Here is a 21,785-nt window from a genome sequence, read left to right as displayed (position 1 = left end):
GGAAAGTTGGTTCAGAAGTTTTAGACAAAACGTTGAGGGGGGAAGAATGTCAGACCAAGCGTACAGCCTTTGTTCGTGCTCACCCGCCCTGGCCTGACTCACCCCCCATCCCGACTACGTGCTGCTTAATTTTCAATTCAAGTCAGGCGTCGCCTCCTCCAAGAGAAGCTTTCTCGGACCCACTGCCCAGCCGGGGACTGGGTTAGCTGTGTATCACATCTCGTCCTTGGAACCACTCCATCCTATTTGCGTCATGCACCTGTATCTCTTTCTTCCCCAATCGACTGTGAGCTCACTGAAAAGGAGCTACGATAAATCCTCGTAAAATGAACAAACTGATTCGTATGAACTGGGGAGAGGAAGAAGCCGGCACTGACCGTGTTTCAAGTGTGGGTGACTAGGAAGGCCATCGAGTTCCCTTTTGAACTTTTACGCAAGCTTAACATATATATGCGTGGATGCATTTGTAAATACGTATTTGTGTGTGTGCTGTGTGTGTGTATGTTTGTATGTGTGTGTGCATTTCTTTTATAAGAGATCAAGGTACTTAACTGTGCCCATGAATTGAATACAAATTGTATGATTCACAAAATCATTTACTCTGTTCTTCTAACGGCCTGCGAGATAGTTATGGATTCATATCATGCTTTTTCACACAGGACTCTATCGATAGAGCTAAAATAGCAATAATCGGACACTCTTTTGGTGGGGCCACAGTTATTCAGGCTCTTCATGATGACCCAAGATTCAGGTAAGAGAATGAGGCAAAGAGAGAAAACAGTCATTTATTGGAAGAGGGGGAGTGATAAAAACTCTCCCCTCCCCCATATGTTTTCCCTCATCAGTCTTATTTCTCTGTTTGAGGGCTTAACATTTTACTCGGAAATGTTCCTTTGTATATACATGTTTTATCTGTGACATAAAGATTGTGCTAATAATGTTGCCATCTTATAGTCTAGACTTCCCCAATAGGTAGGGTATTTGTAATTAATTTTTTTCATCTTTAATTTGGAGTGAGGTCTGAATTTATTGGGTGGAGTCAGGACCAGACTCCAGTCTTCTAACTTGAGGAAATATTTTCTTTCTTGAACCACTTCATCCCAGACCGATGAGGTCATGAAGATCCCACCCCATAGAAAGGGGAGGATCATTTGTGAAACCTCATCTCACATTTCTTAAAATCTGTTTCAGTATAAGGGGAGTCTTCTTCAGCCTATTTAGCACATAAAACAGTGTCCAGAAAGGCCAAGAAACATAGAATAAACTGACTTTGTTTTTGAATGCTCACCCAAGGATATGTTTAGAGAGAAAAGGGGAGAGAGAGAGAAACATTGATGTGAGAGAGAAATATAGGTGGATTGCCTCCCATATGCGCCCCAAACAAGGATCGAACCCTCAACCTAGATATGTGCCCTGACTGGGAATCAAACCCAAGACCTTTTGGTGTCCGGGATGACACTCCAACCAGCTGAACCACAGGGTCAGGGAGGCAACCGATCCGTGTTTCTGTTTCTCTCTCACACCGATGTTTTTCTCTCTCTCTTTCCCTCCCTCCATGTCCCCCGCCCCCCTCTCTCTCTCTTCCTTCCTTTCTGTCTCTAAAATCAATAAAAACATATCCTTGGGTAAGGATTAAAAAAAAAAAAAGAAAGTTCTATTTTCAAGTGATATGCCCCATATATTTTTCTTCAATGTCCACTTTTCCAAGTAAAGCACCTGTAAATATAAAGCAATGGGTCCAGCCCTGGCCGGTTTGGCTCAGTGGTGAGAGCGTCGGCCCGAGGACTGAAGGGTCCCTGGTTCAGTTCCGGCCAAGGGCACGCACCTCGGTTGCAGGCTCAATCCCTGGCCCCAGTCGGGGCATGTGCGGGAGGCAACCAGTCAGTGTGTCTCTCTCACATCGATGTTTCTCTCTCTCGCCCTTCCACGCTCTCTGAAAAGAAATCCTCGGAAAAAATATCCTTGGGTCAGGATAAAAAATAAAAATATAAAGCAATGGGTACAATTGTTGCTCAAAAAAAAAAAAAGGTATAATAAATATGGAATATCCAGGTCCAGAAACATAGGAGCAATAGTGCATCCATTGAATTTTTTTCAGACACCCACAATTTTGAAGAAATTACTTTTCGAAAATTATTTTGAAAGTAATATAAAAAGTGAATGAAAATTTCAAAGATTGTGTGTCATTCTAAAGGTCTCAATTCCTAAATGCCTCCTAAAAGAAATGATTCTGTAATCCCACATCTGCGACCTTATAAAGCTAATCACACCCCTTTCTCATGCGAAGAATTATACCAGTGAGATGGCCCACCCCAGACCTGTGTGGTGTGTGTCCGTCAATTGTGGCTCTATCAGGAAGCCCGGTGTGTTGGCCAGTGTGTGACCTGCCTTCTTTTGTCGTCTCAACCACCTGCAGGTGCGGTATTGCCCTGGATGCGTGGATGATGCCCCTGGATGAGGGCATATATTCCAAGTTCTCTCAGCCCCTCTTTTTTATCAACTCCGAACGGTTCCAATATCCTGCTAACATCATAAAAATGAAAAAATGCTATGTACCTGGTAGAGAAAGAAAAATGATCACAATCAGGTAATAGCAACCGACTTATTTCATCTTCTGAAACAGAAACTTGAAACTTGGATAAACCGCAACAGATATCAGCCATGAAAGGGTTGTTAAACTTGTTGTGTAGACTTTCGATAAGCGAGAACGTTAGAAAAACCTCAGGTTCTGAGTGCATTTAGACTTACTCCCTTTAAAATGTTTGAGTGGTGTTACTACATGTAGCTCATATACTGATCGTTAAAATTTGTGCCGGGGTCCATGCCACTTTTGTGTAAACACAAGAGCAGGCTTACACATTTTGGGGGCTCGGGTAGAGGGAAATATCCCAGATTATAATAGGGTCCTCTTGAGTGTTGGCAGTAGGCTTATCTCATGGATGTGGAAAAGAAACCCCAGTACGGTGTTGAACCCACAATGGGATGTTATCTGAAACCTGGTTGATTTCCAGGGAGAAAAGAGACGCAGGAAGGAAATACCTGGTACACGTGGTAAACACTTAGGAATCAGAGAACGGAGGGCTCTTTTCCAACTGAGATGGTCAGGAAAGGTTGCTTGGAAGAGACGGGAGGAGAACTGGGTCTTGGAGGATCGAGAGAGTTTAGACAGACGGCGAGGAAAGGTCTCTAGAGAAGGCAAGGACTTTGTAGCGTATTTGTAGGTGCAAGTCTATATCTAACAGAGAAATAGTACAGGAGTCCTAACCTGTCTTCCACCCTACTCCCTTTCTAGGCTCTCTTTTTCTTCCCTTCTCTGCTAGAAACCTTGAAAGAATAGCTCATATTGAATAGTGCATGTCCTTCCTTCCATTTGTTCTTGACTCCTGTGGGTTAGCTTCCTGAGCGCCCGCCAGGGCCCTGCTGAGGCTGGAAGAAGCCCAGCAGCCTAACCCGCAGTCTCAGCCTTTCTCTTGGATCCATTCGACATTGGTGCCGACCCCATATCCCCTCCCCAGGGTACTCAGCCCTGCTCTTTCCTGCTTCCCCCATCCTTTAGACTGCTCCGTCCCTCCTGCCGCCACCCTCTCCTTCTCCTGGGCCACTCCTCTACCGCGAGTAGCATCCAGGCTTCTGCGGCCCCCCGACCCGCACCTCCCTTCTTTCCGAGTCCCACTCTCAGGTTTTGACTGGAATGTGGGGAGGAGTGAGCAGGTGCCAGGTGGCTCTGGTTGGAGTAGAGGTAGCCAAGAGGATACATGGTTTGCTTATAAGCAGCAGCAAACTGAAAGGAAAAAAAAAAAAAAGAATTGTACCAAGTAGGGCTGAAAAAATGTGTTTTAACCTTGGTATTTCTTAGCTTGAGACTGGGGAATCCGGGTAGAGATGTCCGGCCACAAATAGGAAATGCATAGACTTTGCATGTTCTCTAGACGAAACCTTTGGAGTAGAAGAGACCGCAGAGTGAGAAAAGAACAGAACCTTGAGAAATGCCTGCATTTTAGGCAAAGAGCCAGGAAAGAAGAGAGTACAGGGAAAGAGGGGCAGGCGCAATGTCAAGGAGACAAAGAGAAAAAGAGGAAATAGAAAATGTGTAATAAAAAAGGCCATTCCATTTGATGGTAGGCTGTTGGTGAATTTAAGTGCAGCATAGTGGTATTTGTAAGGTGCTTACACTTTAAATAATACAAGAAAAAGTGTCTTTCTAATCTACTTAATCCAAGGCTTACATCCACAGTGTCCTGATTAGCCTCAACTAGACATCAAGTAAGTGGTGGTGGCTTTTGGCTCTGAGTTCAACATATGACACATCTCATCTACTGAGATTGGAAGTATTCTAGTCCCTTAAAAAGCTGGAGTCATTTCTTTTAAAGACAAGATGCCAAGCAAAATAGGAATCTCTGTATTGTCTATCTAGAAGGGAAGACAAATACTGTATATACTCTAGGATTCCTAAATGAACAGTCTGTGACCCTCAAATTCATATATAAGGAGATTAAATCAGTAAGTCTTATTTCCTCGGTTTTCGGTAAATAAGTCCACCAGGCCCTGGCCAGTGTGGCTCAGCTGGTTAGGCGTTGTCCAGGGCACCAAAAGGTTGCCAGTTTAATCGCAGGTAAGCGATGTGCAGGAGGCAGCCGATAAATGTTTCTCCCTCTCTAAAAATCAATTTTTAAAATCTTAAAAAAAAAGAGTCAACCAGGCCAGTGTCTTTCCTGTACCCTAACTGCAAATATAATTTTACCAAACAATGTAATTTGTAAATGTCTCATTTATCTTTCAGGGGTTCGGTCCATCAGAATTTTGCTGATTTCACTTTTGTAACGGGAAAAATAGTTGGATATATATTCACATTAAAAGGAAAAATAGATTCAAATGTAGCTATTGACCTTACCAACAAAGCTTCATTAGCATTCTTGCAAAAGCATTTAGGTAAGAAACTAATATTCTTTCATTCCATAAAACGAATGATCCTCCAGACAAAACTGTCTATCTTAATACACCACCAGTCTCATCTTAACAGTTTCCAGTGGTTTACAATTAAACATAGCAGTTAAATCAGTTTCAAAACCAAAATTTGAGAAATTTAATTTTGCTGCATGGCATACTAAATATCAAACAGAAAGGGTACCTGTTAAGGCTGACAGTCTTCTTGGTAAGACTGGGACAGACTTCCGTGCTGAGAAAAATGCACCTGTGCTCATTCAAATGCAGCCTCTGAGGCAGCCACTGGGCACTGGCTGGGCCCTGGCTACCTTCTCCCTGACCAGGCTCCAGATTATGCAGTTTGTGATGCTCTGATGCCACCTCGTGGCACTCAACTGTTAACACTCAAAAGCTGAATGTTTATTCACATTTATATTTTACAGGACTTCAGAAAGATTTCGATAAGTGGGATTACTTGGTTGAAGGGGAAGATGATCACCTTATTCCAGGGACCAATATTAACACAGCAGACTACCATGGCCCTCTACAGAACTCTACAGCAATGGAGAAACAGAATGTAGATTAAAAGTGCTTTTTTAAAGTCTGATTTGAAAACTAAAGTGTGTATGTTGTATGATTTTTTAGGCTATACCATGATAGTGACTGAAGCTTGGATTAAAATTTTTTTCCTTTAAGTGTAAAGAAAGACTGCAGTATATAAAAATCATGCCAGCCTAAATTTTACTTTTTTACTAAAGTGATCCTTTTTTAGCATCAAGTTAATAACTTTTTACATTACATTAATAAACAAGGATATTAAAACAGGCACAATGCTGATGAAAACATGTTGCAAGGACATGACACTCCCTAAAAATATAATGAAAACAGATCTGCTTGCCTCTTTTTTCTATCACGAGCAGTAGAACTGGGTTTCAGCAGCATGGAATTCTAGGTGGAATTTGGTAGCACTTCCGTTTGCTTTTTGGTCATGTTAAGAAAACTGAGATCAAGCAGGTAACAAGGTCATTACTGTACCACAGGATTAGCGATACAATTTGGACATGATGACTAATGGGGCGTGAGCAAGGGCAAGAATATTGGAGACTGGGCAAGGGCAGCCCATTAAAGCAGATTAAAGAAAGTGGGTAATTGGTTTGCATTTGCTTTAATGGTTTATCCCTGGTGGATTCTACTTACGAAAGAAAGGTGCCTAAGACAGGGCAGAGGTTCCAGCTACATAACACATTCAGTCAGCTATTCACCCAAAGACTGGGACAACAAAGAAAACATTCGAATTTTAACTGCTTTGTTTCCCAATTAGTTTTATTTAATGAATGTTTTTAATTCTATAGGTAGTACTGAAAGAAGTAGATCCCAATAAACGGAGGGGAACAGATACCTTAAAAAATTATGCACTTATATATCCAGGAGTCAAGGAAAAGCTTTTTTTTTTTTTTTTTTAGTTTCCCAAAGGGTACAAAAATGTATGCCACTGCTTAGTTAAGTATATTTTGGTCTAAGTATGGCCTTGTTTCTCTGACTTCTCTACAATTAAGCCCTTGTGAACAGGGGTAGCCAGTACTTGGTAAGCAAGCTCGGTTGACTGTAACTATCCCATCCCCACCCCTTCTGCCCAGTTCATAAGTTACTGTGTGTTCTGGCTTCTTTTTTTTTTTTTTATCACCCAAAATTCTGTATTTCTTCTTTTTTTAAAAAATTTACCTTTATTGTTGAAAGTATTACAGATGTCCCCTTATTTTCTCCCTTGACCCCTTCTACCCCACCACGGCCCCCGCCTCAGGCCTTCACCACTATATTGCCTGTGTCCATGGGTTGTGCATAGATGCATGTAAGTTCTTCGGTTATTAGCCTCTTCCCACCCATCCACCCCCACCTTCCCTCTGAGATTCGTCAGTCTGTTCCATGCTTCTTTGTCTCATGATACTGTTCATCATCTGATGAACAATCATCTTTGTCTGATGATCGTTCATCATCAGTTTATCTTAGTCTTCTAAGGTGCAAAATCACTCATTCTGAGACATTTGGTTTCTCCTATCCTATAGCCATTTAGGGTAAAGATGTTTAAATAGAGAGTTAGGTTTAACTCCTCAGCATGCAACTGAAGGCTTTCTATAATCTGGCCCTAAAACGCCGTCTTTTTCCCCATAATTCACAACTGTGACTCCTACCTGTTGAGCCAAACTTGTCTTTTCATTATCTCAGGAACAAGCAACATACGTGTCTATGTCAACCGCGTGTCATGCGAAACCGTCTCCTTCCGTCTATTGAACTTACCCCCAGCTTTTAAGGTTCTGTTCCCACTATTCCCAGCAGGCTTCGGGGCTTGATAATGTTTCCTATGCAAACATCTTTCCCTCACTCTCATGGAGCAAAGCTCATTTTACAGGTGGGTAGCCACTCCGATTGTGTTGATGTCCCATTCGGGAGCACCTCTAAAATCCTTTGTGGGTGGCACGTGCTGGTGCGGAAGGAGGAAACCACTGAAAGTATTCAATGAGTTGAGCTTAAAAACAAAACACCCAGTGTGGTGCACACGGACTATCCTTCAGGGAAAAGAGGGAAATGTTTATTGAATGCCTACTCCTTTTTCAGGTACTTCACATAAATTATTTCTAATCTTAAAAACACCGCAAGAGAGGCTTTATTATCCCCATTTCACAGATGAGGAAGGTCAAGGTTCAAGGTATTATATAACCCGCCTAGGTCACAAATATAGTAAGCAGCCTATAACCAGGACCTGTAGCTAAGATCTTTACTTTGCATTCTACCACCTAGAGAAAACCATGGTTTTAAAAGTGTGGACTTTGAAATTAGACAGGTCCAGTTTGATCAAGCCTCTAGCTCTTTGACCTTAGGCAAGTTATTTAGCCTCTCTAAAAACTTTCAGTTTTCTCACCTGTAAAATATGGATACTATTAATATGCACCTTAGAGTCGAGGAGTAAATAAGAAAATGCATTTAAAGTACCAGCCGAGAGACTAAACCTAGAGCTTTAATATTGCTGTGTTTCCCCCAGTTTTTAGAATCGTGGTTTCTTTACTAGGGATATCCCAAAATTCTATTTCCTTTTCCCCCCTGTTACTGATTAAGCTTCAGAATATATTTTTTAATGAAATGAGACCACTACATCTTTAAGGATAAACTTTATTCAAATATTGTGTCGTATGAGAATACTTCCAAATTCAAACAGACCGTTAGTCAAATGTTTAGCTAGACAAACAAGACAAAGCTAAGGAAACAAAACAAAAAACCTGAAGGAGTTACAAAACCATCCTCCTAAGTAGCATCATATAATATACTTGTCATAAACCTAAAATTTTCTATTTTAATTTAAACACTATTCAAAAGTAACCAAAATAGTTTAAAAAAAAAAAAGTGTTAGCAAATTGGTTAGCACAATAAAGATTCCCCAATCCATATATACTCAGCAATCTGACTATAAACACATTGCACAGCCAACCTGAGACCTATTTTGTTTCCAACACATCAGAGTTCCCCAAAAAATGACAACTCCTTGTGATTCAGACTCTCGGTTTGCTCAAACGCTCTGTTGGTTTGGATGCCACCCCTCTTGTTTAAGAGCAGCTTCCGACTGGATCCACAGCTAGATCTGTATCACCTCCAGGCCCCTTTTCTGGGGTTGAGAAAGAAGCAGATAAACAAGAACATTACTTACATGGGAGCTACCACAACAAATTTAATGTACTCTAAAAATGGGAAGAGGGGACAGGTGAGTTTTCTAATTACTACAGAGAATTATCCCTACAAAGATGTTTTCTTTTTAGTATTTTGGTTCTCACACAGTACCTATTATCAAACAAAGTTTCTCCGAAATACACAATTGGTATATTTTTTTGCTAGAATGATGTGAACAAGGCTGGTAGCCAGTTCTCCTTGATTAGTGTCTATTTTCTCGTAGAGCCACCAAGAGCCGATTTCGTTCTTAGTTTGCTCAAGTCTAAGAACCAGCTTGCTACTTATGAGCATGACCACGATGCAATGACCAGGAACCCCCAACGAACTGAACTACAGTGTATGTAAAATGAAAAATCCTGAAAGAAATTCCAAGAGACCATTTAACTAATACGTAGATCATGTGAACATATGAGCAAATTAACATTGAAAAAAATCCTTTAAACTATGACTTTATCAGATTCACAATCAAACTTTCAAGATAAATTCAATCAACAACAAATTTCCTATTTCAAGAAATCCTCTTGGTTATTTATCCCCCCCCAAGCACATTTAACATTTTTAGCAAAGAGGTTTTTTATTCCTTACTATCAACATCCAAGGAAATTGATAAACCATTTTTATGTGAGGATTCGGGGTAATGATATCTAAGTAATTTGGCAATCTGTTTTACAAACAAAAGTTTCTTTTAATGGTGGTATCATCCAATGACATGAAAGAGAGATCTTTCCCACTGTTCGGACTATAGCCCAACAAAAGGAACTCTTGGATTACAACCAGTTCTTCATTATAGGCACAAAATAATAAAAATCAGAAAGGGAACCATAGATAAACCAGACAAATGGTAAAGAGCAAAAAGCAATCCTGTAAAAAGTATGACAATCTAATTGTACAGTGAAGAACTGCACCTCATGTGCCTTTTTTATTCTTCAACTACTCGTGTCTCTGGACCATGCCACAGGAGCATTTGGCACAGGGAACAAAGTACCGTCTTCCAAACGTTAGCTCCCAAACTCCCGCAACTCTGGTGCTCGGTGCATTGTTCCAGAGCTGCTATTCAGACACATTAGCCATGGGGCGCCGCAGCGAGACGCTTTGTTCAAGACTCCACCCAGAGGCATGGTTGCCGGAGGCAACTGATCCGTCTTTCTCTCTCAAAATCAAGTAAAAAACATATCCTTGGGTGAGGATTTAAAAAATAAAATAAGAGCAAAATATAAAACTATGTAGAATGAAACCAACTATGTTCAAAATATGTAGATGATATTCCTACATTCCACAGAATCAGGAAAAACTATAAAAGAAAAACCACATTGATCGATCTGTTCATCTTTGGATGGACATATTGGAGGAGACTGATACTTCCTCCTTTTTAACTTTGCCATTTTCCCAGATTTTCTTTCTTTTTTAAAAAAAATATATCTTTATTGATTTCAGAGAGAGGAAGGGAGAGGGAGACAGAGAGAGATAGAAACATCAATGATGAGAGTCATTGATCGGCTGCCTGCTGCACGCCCCCGACTGGGGATCGAGCCCACTACCCGGGCATGTGCCCTGACCGGGAATCAAACTGCAATCTCCTGGATCCTAGGTCGATGCTCAACAGCTGAGCCATGCCTGGCCGGGCTTCCCAGGTTTTCTGCATCAAACATATTTTATGGTCATGGACAACAAACAATTTTCATTTTTTAAATCCCCAAAATGGAAACCAAGGAGTAAAACATTAATAACTAGCTTGCCCAAAGTGATATGAAGCATAAAGTCCAGAAACATTGATTCTGTTATTGCTGTTTTTCATTGTTATTACAATATGAGTATTTTTTTCTCCATTATTCCTAAACACAGGGTCTTTGGCAATAGCTATCACCTTCCAAAATGAAGGACGGTGCTCTCATTAATTACTATTTCTATGATTCCGTACCTCAGGTGGGCTCTTATCCAATTTGGGTATGCCATTCCAGACATTCTCAGGGTTCACTATCTCCTCCACACCATTCGAAAGGTTCAAGACCTACCACAGGAAAAAAAAATTGGTAAAAATTGGTAGTGTCCAAAAACTGTAACTGATTTTTGTGCCATAGCAATCCTTTTAAAAAACGAAACACTTTAAAAGGCAATTAAAATGATTTTTATTAAATTTAAATCTTACGTTGCAACTCGATGGTACCTCAGTTCACAAAACATACACTGAGCACGCCTAGAGATCAACGATGGATAAAATTTAGATCTCGAGAAGTGCAAAACTTAGTGGAGAAACAGACCTCTGAGCAGGAAATTATGATACAGTGTAGGAAGTACAAACAGCACGACATATAGAATATAAAGTAGGTAGAAAGCTGTTTGTGGGTAGGGGAGGGGAAGAGATGGAGAGATTTAGAAAGTAATGCAAGGGAATGCTTCCAGGAAGAGGCAAGGGCTAAAGTAAACCTTTAAAAATTAACCAGTTTGGGAAGGAGACAGAATACAGGCCAATAGAACTAACTGCATTTTTAAATGCATCAAAGAAGCCAAGTATATATAAGAGAAATCACACAGTTTGATGTTCACCGGATATAAGGCATAAAACATACAGGAGTAACACCTTTGGGTGGAGAGGTACATTGATGCTTAACCCTGGAGGACCATGCCGTGTTGATGAGCTTGACTTTTCTACTCTAGACCAGTGGTTCTTAAATTTTAATGGTATAAAGATGCATAGTCCTGGTCCTACTGCCGGGAGTCCTGAACCAGCCAGCCGGGGCACAGCCCAGAAACCTACAGTTTAAGTCACACACCAGGTGATTCTGAGACAAAGTGGTTTTCAGATCACAGGAGAAACACAATCAGCCGCAAGTCCCCAAGAACTTGACACGTGGGAGTGATGTAGTCAGGCTGGCATTTGATAAACTTCACACTGGCAGTGTGGAGAATCAATGGAAGGGAGACTAGAAGTAAACCAAGTAGACGGTGATTAGAGTACAGTAATCTGGTTGTGAAATGAGGGACTTAACCAAGACAGTCGCAAGAGATTTAAAAAGTTTTAACAGATAAGAAGTGGAGTGTGGAAGTTGGGGACTGATAGGATTTCAGGGGTAAGGGGGGGAATGAAAGAGCCCAACACAATTTCTTGCTAGGATGCTTATCTATGAACTTCTAAAATGATTTTTTTTGCACTGCATCAAAACGTGAGGGGGAATGAACAGGCGAACATCTGTTGCATTTTCTCATCTGATAAAGTTTCCTTAAGAGTCTGCATGTGCGTTTTGAGATAAAGTATCTCAACTTTACTCACCCTTGTGCCTTCTTCAGCGATTTCCAAAATCTCACATTTAGACCACGTGTGCCTTGACCACACAACACATTTGGACCCAACAGTGAACCCTTTCAGAGTGTAGGTGTCCTCTGGTTGAGCTGCCAGATGGAACAGAGTGAGACTCAGTGCTTAGTTCCTAAACGTAAGATGCACGCGCAAAGCATTTTCCTAACGTGCCTCTGCTAGTCCTATACAACCCGCATCATGTACTGTACAGCATGCTCCAAGTCTGTCATCTTCCCTCGATTTTATTTTAAACTCTACCAGGGTCCCCTCCCCATATGATTCCTTACCGTTTTCCTCAAAAAACAAAACAAACAAAACAAAACAAAAAAGCATCACCATATGTTGTGCTTTTTAAGGATGTGAGTCTGATTCTAACATTAAAAATTACTACTAAAAGCCGGTTACTATTGCCACATGTGGTATGGTCTACGGTTACAACCACCCTTTCAATAGCAAAGCAGCATATGGCAAAAGTACAATCTTACCACAAAGGTATTACTTACTATTCAAAAATGTCACAATGGGGTCTAAAAAGCTAGCGTAATATTTGGATAAACTGTAATATATCCACAGGATGGCATCCTACGGAATTAAAATATTTCAAAAGCATATTTAAGAGATTAAAATGCAGCATCGAACACTGTAGAAGAGTCTGATCTCTGTTTAGTTTTTTTAAACTCTGTAAATAAACACACACACAGAGGGAGCAGGGCAACGGAAAGGAAGCCCGCCACATTTAACCGTGGCCATTTCTTGGTGGTGCAGTTGTGGTGATTTTCATTCTGCTCAGTCTGTTGGTTTCTCTATTTTGTACAATGGCTTAAATCTAATAATATAACAACTACTAAAAAGTTTAACATGGGTTATACAGAAAACAAAAACTAGTTAGCCATTTCATCTAACTTTTAAATCTTACTAAGCAGCCAAGAAAATAGCAGTAGTAATAACTTACAGAAAAGCTAATTTACAATAAACGTTTTCCAATACTCACTCCTGGCTGTTAACTTTTTTTGGTTAATAAAGGCTCCCTGAATCTAGCTTTTGTTTAAGGGGTTCTAAATGAATGGCAAGGTATATGCATGAAACAAAAGAGCTGAATTTGAAAACTCTGCTAAATAAACGATCCCTATCGTAAATTCCTGCCTACAGTAGTGCCTGGCAATAAAAAACAAACCAAAACGAACCAAACCAAAAACACCATCTTTTCTTTTAAACATCAAAAAACATAACCTCTTTATTTTAAAGATGTTTTGTTTACATTTTAAATGTGATCACTTTTTGGAGACACATTTTAAACACTCTATTTTAAAACACCCAGCATATGAAGTATTGCTTCACAATTTAATTTCTCTATGTTGAAAATACCTTCCTAATCTGATTCTCTTTGCAGGTTTTTCTCTTTCCACCCCCCAAAATAACTTAAAAATTCAAATAAGAACTATTCTTTTCTTTAAGACAAATAAGTAGTTTTGAAAGACACTAGGTTAAACCAAAATGAAAGTGAAAGAAAAAAATTCACATACCTGAGGCACAATCAGGTAAAGCCCCGTGCTTCCTCTCGTCTCTGGAACCTTCTTCAGGGAATGAAGACGTCAGTGAGGAAATGGCATCTCTGTTTTTACGTTCCGTAAACTCTTCTTTATAGATATTCATTTCCATCTGCTCTTTGGGCTCACAATCTTTTCCATGTAGATGCGATGACAACCCACGCTGGTCATCAAAACACTGCACACAGCTTGGCTCTGCCGCGTCCTCGGCGCCCACAGATTCGAGACACAGCTGGGCTGTGGGTAATTCTAGCTCTGGCTGCTTCTCGGCTTCACAGGTGAGGGGCAGCTGAGCTGTAAATAGGTCCAGGGTGGCCTGGGTGTCATAGCCCAGGGGGAGTGGCCCTACAGGAGGCACCAGGTCTGGCTCTTCTTTTCCTTCGTCCCCGACTAGAGAATGCTGTAGCTCCATGGATTCCAGCTCCACGAATTCTTTCGATTCATCATCAGGGGAAAGTGTCACCTCCAGGGAACTCAGCTCTAATATCTCCTTTGTTTCACCCGCACCCAGCAATAGCGTGTTCAATCGTGCAGTTAGGTGTTTACCATCAAGCTTCGCTCTGTCGACCGAAGGGCACTCCATTTCACCTTCCAGCGCCTCGCTGCCAATTTTACCTTTGCAGAGGTTTTCCAAAGCTTCAAAAATGTCATCTGTTTCGGGGTCATGGAATTCATCTGGTTTGGTTTCCATCATGGTTAAGTCTTTTTCAGTTCTTTCAGAGAGCTCGTCTGCCCGTGGTTCCACATACGGTGTTTTCTCTTGTCCGGCCTCACTACTAGGTTTCTTGAGTCCAACATCAGGATCAGGGCAGCCAAGCGCTCCCTTCATCTCTGGGCCATGCTGTTCACAGGGCAAATCACTGTTCCTAACGCCAGTCTTAGAAAACGTTCTCATTTTCTCATTAATACTCTCGCCTTTGCTTATCAAGTCAACGACTGCCAGAGGGATATCGCAGATATCCTCCTTGATATCCACTATTGTTATCTCCAGCACATCTTCCGTTACTATTTCGTAGAAAAGGTCATTTCCCTCTTGAGGGCACGCGCCCTCTGAAGTGTGAAATCCCGAGAGACAGCAGGGAAAGGCCTGCATGGGAACCCCCAGAAGCTCAGGAGGAATTGTCCAGAGTGCTTTTGGGTCCACACAGTCTTCCATGTTCCCAAAGTCCACAAGCCTGACGGATACGAGAGAATCGTCACAGATACTGGTGATCAGCGCCCTATAAAAGTGCCCATCTTCCCTGTATCTCACTATGCAAGGATCTCCAATATGAGGACACGAGATATGACTTCTCCAGTCTGTTGCCTGTTCCCCAGCCGTTTGCACTTTTCCTTCTAAATACTGAAGTTTCTCAGTATCAGCAAACTGACACCAAAAATATTCAGGCCCATCTATCACAGTGGCATAAACTCTCATCATTTTCATCTTGGGATTATACCAGTTAAGAAATACTGAAGTGTCAATGTCGGTTCTGTCAGCGGACTTTGGAAAGGTGTCGCCATTCATTATGTGGGTGGAAAGTCCTATTTCCGATTTTTCACTGAAAGTGTATCTGCTGATCATATCTTCTGCTATGATCCCATGTTCATCAGCAAGAATAACTTCCCACCTGTCCTGAAATTTAACAAACTCACATCGTATCTGAGCCTCGTCTGTCCTTCGGGAAAAGTAGTGCATCATTTCTTTACAGCTTAGAATCTCAGGAACCCAAAGTCCCCTTAAGGAGCAGTGAATGCACAGCCGTGGTAACAGGGCATGAACAAGCGTAAGTTGACCTATCTTGTCAGCAGGGATCACGGAAACATTGCCATAATCTATAAACTGTACAGACAGAAGGTCACTGGGCTGTTGTTCCCTGACCACAGCACGATACCACAAATTGTCATCCGGGAAAGTGGCACATATTATGTCTCCCCTTTGCAAAGGCGGACCTGCGTAGCATTCGGGCCTTGTCCGAACATCATTTAATCTCTCCGAGAGGCGATTGAGTTCGGCTTCATCTTCTGTTAGCTGAACATAAAAGTCTGAAAGGTCATTTACATGAGAAACGTACACAGTTGTCCTAAAGCCAGGCATTACAGTCTTCTGCGGGAACTCAGAAAATTTTAGAGGCGCGTCTCTGTTACGGAAACCTCCCGTTTTCCCCTCTAAAGGAGTGGCTTCTGGTTTTGTGACTTTCAAAAGGGGTGGCTCAGCAAAACTTCCTTCTTCCTTTTCTGTTGTTAAGGAAGACACGTCACTCTTTTTATTCCCCTCGGAGTCCCGCTGTTGCGTGTCGATGCCTGTCTTTGACGAGCTTGCTGGGAGTCTGAGTTCCCTACATGCGGAGCTGGCCTGAGGTTTGCACGACTCCGCCAGGGTCTCCGTGCTGTGTGTCTTGCTCTCTCCTGGTTTACTTAAGTGTTCTGTAGGTGACGACTTCATATTGTCCTTTCTCACGCCAAGGGTTTCTGTCGTAGAGGGCACGTCACTGTCTTCTATCTTTCTTTTCCCACCGTCGTAGCCAAGCAGCGCCAACTTCTCGTTAATACTAGCATTAATTTGAATACTGTCATCATATAGTTCTATCATCAGTCTTCCATCTGGATCTTTAGCTACGATCATAGCCTTCAGTGACTTGTCTGAAATAGTCTCCTGAAGCCACGCTGTAACTTCTTCTGGGATATGATCAGGAATATCAGATAATGCACATCTAATAGCTTGCATGGGCAAAAATAAGACATCGCATGCATCACTCGGAATTGAAAGCAGATCAGCATCTGCCATCACATAAGTGTTCCCAAAGTCAACAAAGAAGACTTTATTTGGGTCTTTTCCTACCATCATCCCCCTGTACAAGTTTCTGTCGGTATACTTGGCAAGGCACAAGGCTCCAGGGGTCAAGGGAGACTTCGCGACGTTCAGCGAAGTTTTATTTAATTGAATAATAGAGCACGACAACTGTTCTAAAATATGAGCATTTCTTCCCAACTGGCAATAAAATGTCCAAGGGTCATCAACATGTGTTATATGCACCGGTTCTTCACTTCCGATTTTTATATCGTATGTCGAATAGTAGTAAGAACGTAGCTGGACAGGGAACGCCAGGGACGTGGGAAGTTTGATCGGTCTTGCAAGTCCCTTTCCTGCCAACATCTGGCTTGCGCTCTGAGAGGGTGTGAGCAAGTCCACGATATAAAACAGCTTCTCATCACCCGTTGATGCAGCGGCGAATATTGTGCACTTTAATTCCAGGTTGTCTTTCCACGCATTGACCACAAATTCACGGAAAACTCTGATTGCCTTTTCACCCCAAGCAAAAGGATTCTGACTAGTTGGTTGAATTAAATTATAAAGACTGCACCTAAAAGCCTGAGCCTTCACTTGCAGAAACTCTTCGGTAATTGAACAGATATTCTTCACAGACACCGTATCTTTGTCTCCATAATCTACGAATACTACTTTGACAAGCTCCGAAGACACGTGTGTCTCCCTGATCAGAGCTCTGGACCATTTCCCATTTGCTGTTCGCTTTGCCAAACACGCGGGGGTGGTTCCCTGGTAAGGGGCAGGGGAATTCTTGCAATAGTCCTGAATGTCACACATTAAAACTTTAAATCCTTGCATGTTCCTGGTCAGCTGGCACCAGAAATAGCCAGGGTTTTTAACATTAGACACTTTGACTTCTATTGTGCTTCCCACTGTTATCTCTCCTTTACAAGAGCCTGGTTCAGTGTCCAAGAAATTCTGTATCAGAGGAGCATAGACAGGCCCTCTCCTCTCTTTTTCCTGCACCACTAGTCCCGCTGAAACATTTGTAGCAACTTCGGTGTCTGTCACAGCTTCTGTAGCCCATGCAGTTTTATTACCTCCCTTAGCTTTCTGCTCTCCCTCTTCCTTCTTGGCAGAAGACATTTTATTTTCCTCGCCACCAAAATAGTTTGAAACGTGCCCCAGGGACTGGGCGCATCCAGGGCCATTTTCCCTTGTTTCAAATTCCTGATACTTGGCATATCCAGCCTGAGCAATGACCTTCCCAATGTTTTCTTCCCCTGGCCTCGATTCGTCGAGAATCTCCACGACGTAGCGGTTATCCTGCTTACTATCAAGGACGTGGATCACTAACTCCTTGTGGAGCACGGTCTTTTTAAAAAAGGAAATTGCCTCCTGGCTCCAGGTTTCTGCCAGGGGCCAAATATCGGCCAGCGCGCACCTCAGGGCCAAGCCGGGCAGCCGTCGGAACTGGGGGAGCAGCATCCTCACGTCGCCCCAGTCCACCTTCTCCGAGTTGCCTCGGTCAACCAGGAACACATCCACGCTCTTGTCGTCCAGCCTGGTGACCAAGGCCCGGTAATAGCCGTTTTCTGTCCACCTGACGCAGCAGAGGTCGTCGGACCTGGGTCTCAGGACCACGCCGTCCAGCTTCCTGGCCGAGGAATAGAAGCTGCACATTCTCCGCATCAGCTTGCCCAAGGTGCCCCTGTGTTTCCTCAGCCCGATCCAAAACTCAGAGGGGTCCTTGACAAACTCCACCTGGGCGTCGTAGAAGGCGTTTGTCTTTAAACGGACAGACCTTAAGGCCGGGAGGGCCAGCTCTTCAGGCACTTCTTCAGGGGACTGACAGTGTAGGGCCACCTCTGGTTCCTCCCCCTCCTCCTCCCCCTCCTCCTCCTCCTCCTCCTCGTCTTCCTCGGGGCCCTGGCTCTGCAGGAATCTGTCCGTCAAGCAGCAGGACTGCCCCCCAAATACACAGTTGAGGTTGACCCCGTCCTCGGCATACAGGGTGACGTAATACACGTGCTCGAAGGAGCAGTAGAATTCAATCTTTGCATTGACCGCCTGGCCCAGGATCAGCGCCTTGAGGCCGCCCACCTGCGAGCGCGACCAGCCTCTGCCGCCGTCGCACAGGCCGTGCAGGGCGCAGGGGTAGGTGACCACGGGCATGCGAAAGTACTCGGGCAGCAGGTAGCGCAGGCCGCTGCAGCTCACCAGCTCCTTCCTGCCCGAGTCTATGTGCAGCACCTGCGCGCAGCGCTGGGGGCGGAAGGTCTCCAGCAGGAGCGCCCTGTACCAGCGCCCGTCCAGCCCGCAGGACGCACACGGGGAGCCCGACTTGTCCGGGCTCTCCTCCCGCTCCCCCCAGGCGGCGCTGCTGTGGCCCTCACCCCCCGGCCCCGTGGAACCCCGGTATATGTGGGCCATGCTCTCCGAGAGGCGGCGGATCTCCTGCGAGAAGCTCCGGAGCTGGCAGTGGATGCGGTGCGGGTGGCACACCTGAGTCACCAGCACGGGCTCCGTCACGCCCAGCTGCAGCTGCGGGTAGAAGTAGTCCAGGCTGGGCTGGTCGCGCTTGGGCGGGACTCGCTGCGACGCGGGGGCCCAGGAGCCCAGGCCAGCGGAGGCCGCCGGGAGGTAGCGTTTGAGCAGCGAGCGGAAGAGGTTGTGGGGCACCTGCCGGGCCAGGCCGAGCTCCTGCATCTGCTGGAACAGAGCGGGCACCTCCAGAAAGACCAGGCGGTGCGGGAGAAGCACGTCCAGGACGCGCCCGCACAGCTCCTTGCCCTGCAGGTGGCTAAGGAAATCCAGGGCGCTGGCCGGCCAGTGCTGGGGCTTGCCGCCGCCGCCCGCGGGCACCAGGCCGGCCAGCACGCAGCCCAGCACCTCCGACGGCAGGTGGAAGAACTCGCTGCGCCCGGGCACCAGCGAGCCCGCGCCCGCCGTGATGGTGCGGCCCTCGTCCAGCAGGAAGACGCGGCTGTCCTGCCCCTGCCGGCTGGACACGCGGCCGCGGTGCCACCGGGGCCCCACCTGCACCAGGCACAGCTCGCCGGGCAAAGCCGAGGCGCCGCCCAGCGCCCACGGGCCACGCGTGGCCGCCGCTTCCTGGATCTCTTGGTTCAGCCGCAGATACTCGTCCCGCCGCTCGCCCACCAGCCCCCAGAGCTGCACAGGGATCACTTCAGAATGCACGTCCACGAAGGACACCCGCAGGGCCAGCGAGGCCCCGGGCGTCGGCAGCCCCGGCGTCGAGCTCATCTCCGCGCCGGCGGGGCGCGGCCGCAGCCTACGGGGCGGTCAGGGCGCGGCCGGGCCCGCGAAACCCCCGCGCCGCCTTAAGGAGCGGCCCAGGCCGCGCACAGCAGGACTGGGAAGGCTCCCGGGGCCACCCGAGGCGACGCGCCAGTCGCCGAGCCTCCCGGACTCGCACCAACTGGTAGGACCCGGCGGCGTGACCAACCGCCCACGGTTGAGCCCACGGTTGCGTGGCCGCGCAGGCATTTGCAGCGCGTGGCGCCCCCTGGCTTCCGGCCGCGGGTGGCGGCGGGGAGCCGGGCGGGATGCGGTCCCCGCCCCGGGAGTGCTGCGGGCCGCCTGAGGGCAGAAAAGACTTCAGGGGCCGTTCCCGAGGCCAGGAGGTGGCAGGATTGGGACGGGACCCTGTGGCAGGATTGGGACGGGACTCTGTGGCAGGATTGGGACGGGACCCTGTGGGAGGATTGGGACGGGACCCTGTGGCAGGATTGGGACGGGACCCTGTGGGAGGATTGGGACGGGACCCTGTGGGAGGATTGGGACGGGACTCTGTGGGAGGATTGGGACGGGACTCTGTGGGAGGATTGGGACGGGACTCTGTGGGAGGATTGGGACGGGACTCTGTGGGAGGATTGGGACGGGACTCTGTGGCAGGATTGGGACGGGACCCTGTGGGAGGATTGGGACGGGACCCTGTGGCAGGATTGGGACGGGACCCTGTGGCAGGATTGGGACGGGACCCTGTGGGAGGATTGGGACGGGACCCTGTGGGAGGATTGGGACGGGACTCTGTGGGAGGATTGGGACGGGACTCTGTGGGAGGATTGGGACGGGACTCTGTGGGAGGATTGGGACGGGACTCTGTGGGAGGATTGGGACGGGACTCTGTGGCAGGATTGGGACGGGACTCTGGGACGCAGTGTGGAGGCCTGGACAAGGGCTGCGGGGAGCCCAGGCCAGAGCTTCCCCTTCGGCTAATTAGTGCTGATGAGCCCTGTGAGCCAGGCTCGGGCTCCCCGGGGAGGAAAAGGCAGGAGAAATGACGTGCCAACAGCTCGTTCCCGGGCGTTAGGCCCCGAACTCCCAGGGGCTCCCCGGCTGAGGGGTGCCAGCGCACTCGTGCCCTGCATGGGACAGGGTTTGCTGCGATCTCCAGCAAGTTGCTGACCCTCTGTTCTCTGAAACCCTTTCATCACCTGAATTGTTACAAGGGTTAAAATGAAGTATGAGACTATATAGAGGCGTAAATGCTTCCATATGCTACCCATTACCCGGTAGGGGTTTCTTTGCTGTTTAGTTTGCCTAACTGTGGCACCCTAACTTTTCAGGCGTTTATTCTTCATTTACTCCCAGAGCTAGGACAGAACTGGACTCAAAAAGGTCAAGAGGAATGGAGGAAGCGTGACTTTAGATTCTTGCTGTATCTTCTGTGGCAGAGGGTCTCTTGGCTGGGCCCTTGTTCCTTGCCCCCTCCCCCCAATCTTAACCAAGGGAGCCCTTGGGAGACTCCATTTGTCAAGGAGGAGGGAGTGTAATGGAGAAGCGCAGGCACTGTGAGTAGCTTCCAGAGGTATGTCTGCATTAGATTTGTTCATTTGCAATGTTAGACACATTCATCAGAGTTCCTCATACTTTTCCATTTCACTCCTTAACATCCTGAAGAATCATCAGATACAATATAAAGTCAAGGCAGTGCTTAATATAACCCTGCAAGTCTCAGTGCCTTCCATGTATCCAGATTAGAGGCTACCCAGTGCTTCCAGAGCCTCCTGGGTTTACTTTGCACTTGCACCTTGTGTTGCAATTTGTCATCCCACCAGTTTAAAAGCTCTTTTTGGCAAGAACTTTTTGCATTCCTGGAATCTAGCCTGGGGCTGAGACAATGAAATACTAAAGTAATGAATACGTGGAAGAATGAAATTGATTTCTCTTTGAATAAACTTTTCAAGTTTACTCAAATCACCAAGATGTGAAATAACTATGCAAATAAAGCTTCAGGACCTTAAAGGAACATGTCATTTCACAGAACTTGCCATTTGAAGAGTTAATTTTCAAAGCCTTAAGAAAAACATAAAATCCTTAGCAGGCTTTGTTTCTACATGTTTTGCAAAACCCAAACAGGGAATTTTTAATTGGGAAGCTTGCTGTTTGCAAAGCAGTAACTTTGTGTCTCATTCCTGTTGGGCTGATCCCAAACAGGAGTGCACCCTGCAGTGTATGGGGTGTCATGGAGATTTGGAATTGAACTCCATGCCTGTAAATGTTCACAAATTAAACTGTTTCGTATATG

The 21,785-nt window shown here is 45.5% G+C and overlaps 2 protein-coding genes across 3 annotated transcripts in view; one reads left to right on the top strand and one right to left on the bottom strand.

Moving 5' to 3' along the window:
- Nucleotides 1-6,023, top strand: part of PLA2G7 (phospholipase A2 group VII) — a 37,599-nt gene extending 31,576 nt beyond the window's left edge. Inside the window, exons 9-12 of the mRNA XM_087817127.1 lie at nt 660-751; nt 2,417-2,587; nt 4,781-4,929; nt 5,367-6,023. Coding sequence (XP_087673253.1) covers nt 660-751; nt 2,417-2,587; nt 4,781-4,929; nt 5,367-5,509 — 555 coding nt within the window. The 3' untranslated portion in view covers nt 5,510-6,023. The remainder of the gene's footprint in view (nt 1-659; nt 752-2,416; nt 2,588-4,780; nt 4,930-5,366) is intronic.
- Nucleotides 6,024-8,548: 2,525 nt separating this feature from the next.
- On the bottom strand, nt 8,549-19,498 carry TDRD6 (tudor domain containing 6). 2 transcript variants are annotated; one of them, XM_087817125.1, is made up of 4 exons: nt 13,459-19,498; nt 11,909-12,027; nt 10,559-10,648; nt 8,549-8,578 (listed from the first exon to the last, which is right to left on the bottom strand). In XM_087817125.1, exons 1-4 carry the CDS (start codon nt 19,496-19,498, stop codon nt 8,549-8,551), a joined length of 6,279 nt encoding a protein of 2,092 aa, XP_087673251.1. The 2 variants fall into 2 exon arrangements, with proteins under 2 accessions (XP_087673251.1, XP_087673252.1); XM_087817126.1 differs by lacking the exon at nt 10,559-10,648.
- Between the last annotated feature and the right edge of the window lie 2,287 nt (nt 19,499-21,785).

This window comes from Miniopterus natalensis, chromosome 5 (genome assembly GCF_054644295.1).
Source record: "Miniopterus natalensis isolate mMinNat1 chromosome 5, mMinNat1.hap1, whole genome shotgun sequence".
Taxonomy (NCBI): Eukaryota; Metazoa; Chordata; class Mammalia; order Chiroptera; family Miniopteridae; genus Miniopterus; species Miniopterus natalensis.
The sequence above is the reverse complement of the archived record's forward strand: the minus strand, read 5'-3'. Positions and strand labels throughout refer to the sequence as shown.

What these genes read in the sequence shown, in the direction of transcription:
- TDRD6 (XM_087817125.1), bottom strand. Translation starts at nt 19,498, where the DNA reads ATGAGCTCGACGCCGGGGCTGCCGACGCCCGGGGCCTCGCTGGCCCTG. An exon ending in TCGCTGAAGAAGGCACAAGG is followed by an intron (nt 10,649 to 11,908) that starts GTGAGTAAAGTT and finishes TTCCTGTGGTAG; the next exon opens with GTCTTGAACCTTTCGAATGG. An exon ending in TGGATAAGAGCCCACCTGAG is followed by an intron (nt 8,579 to 10,558) that starts GTACGGAATCAT and finishes TCTCAACCCCAG; the next exon opens with AAAAGGGGCCTGGAGGTGAT.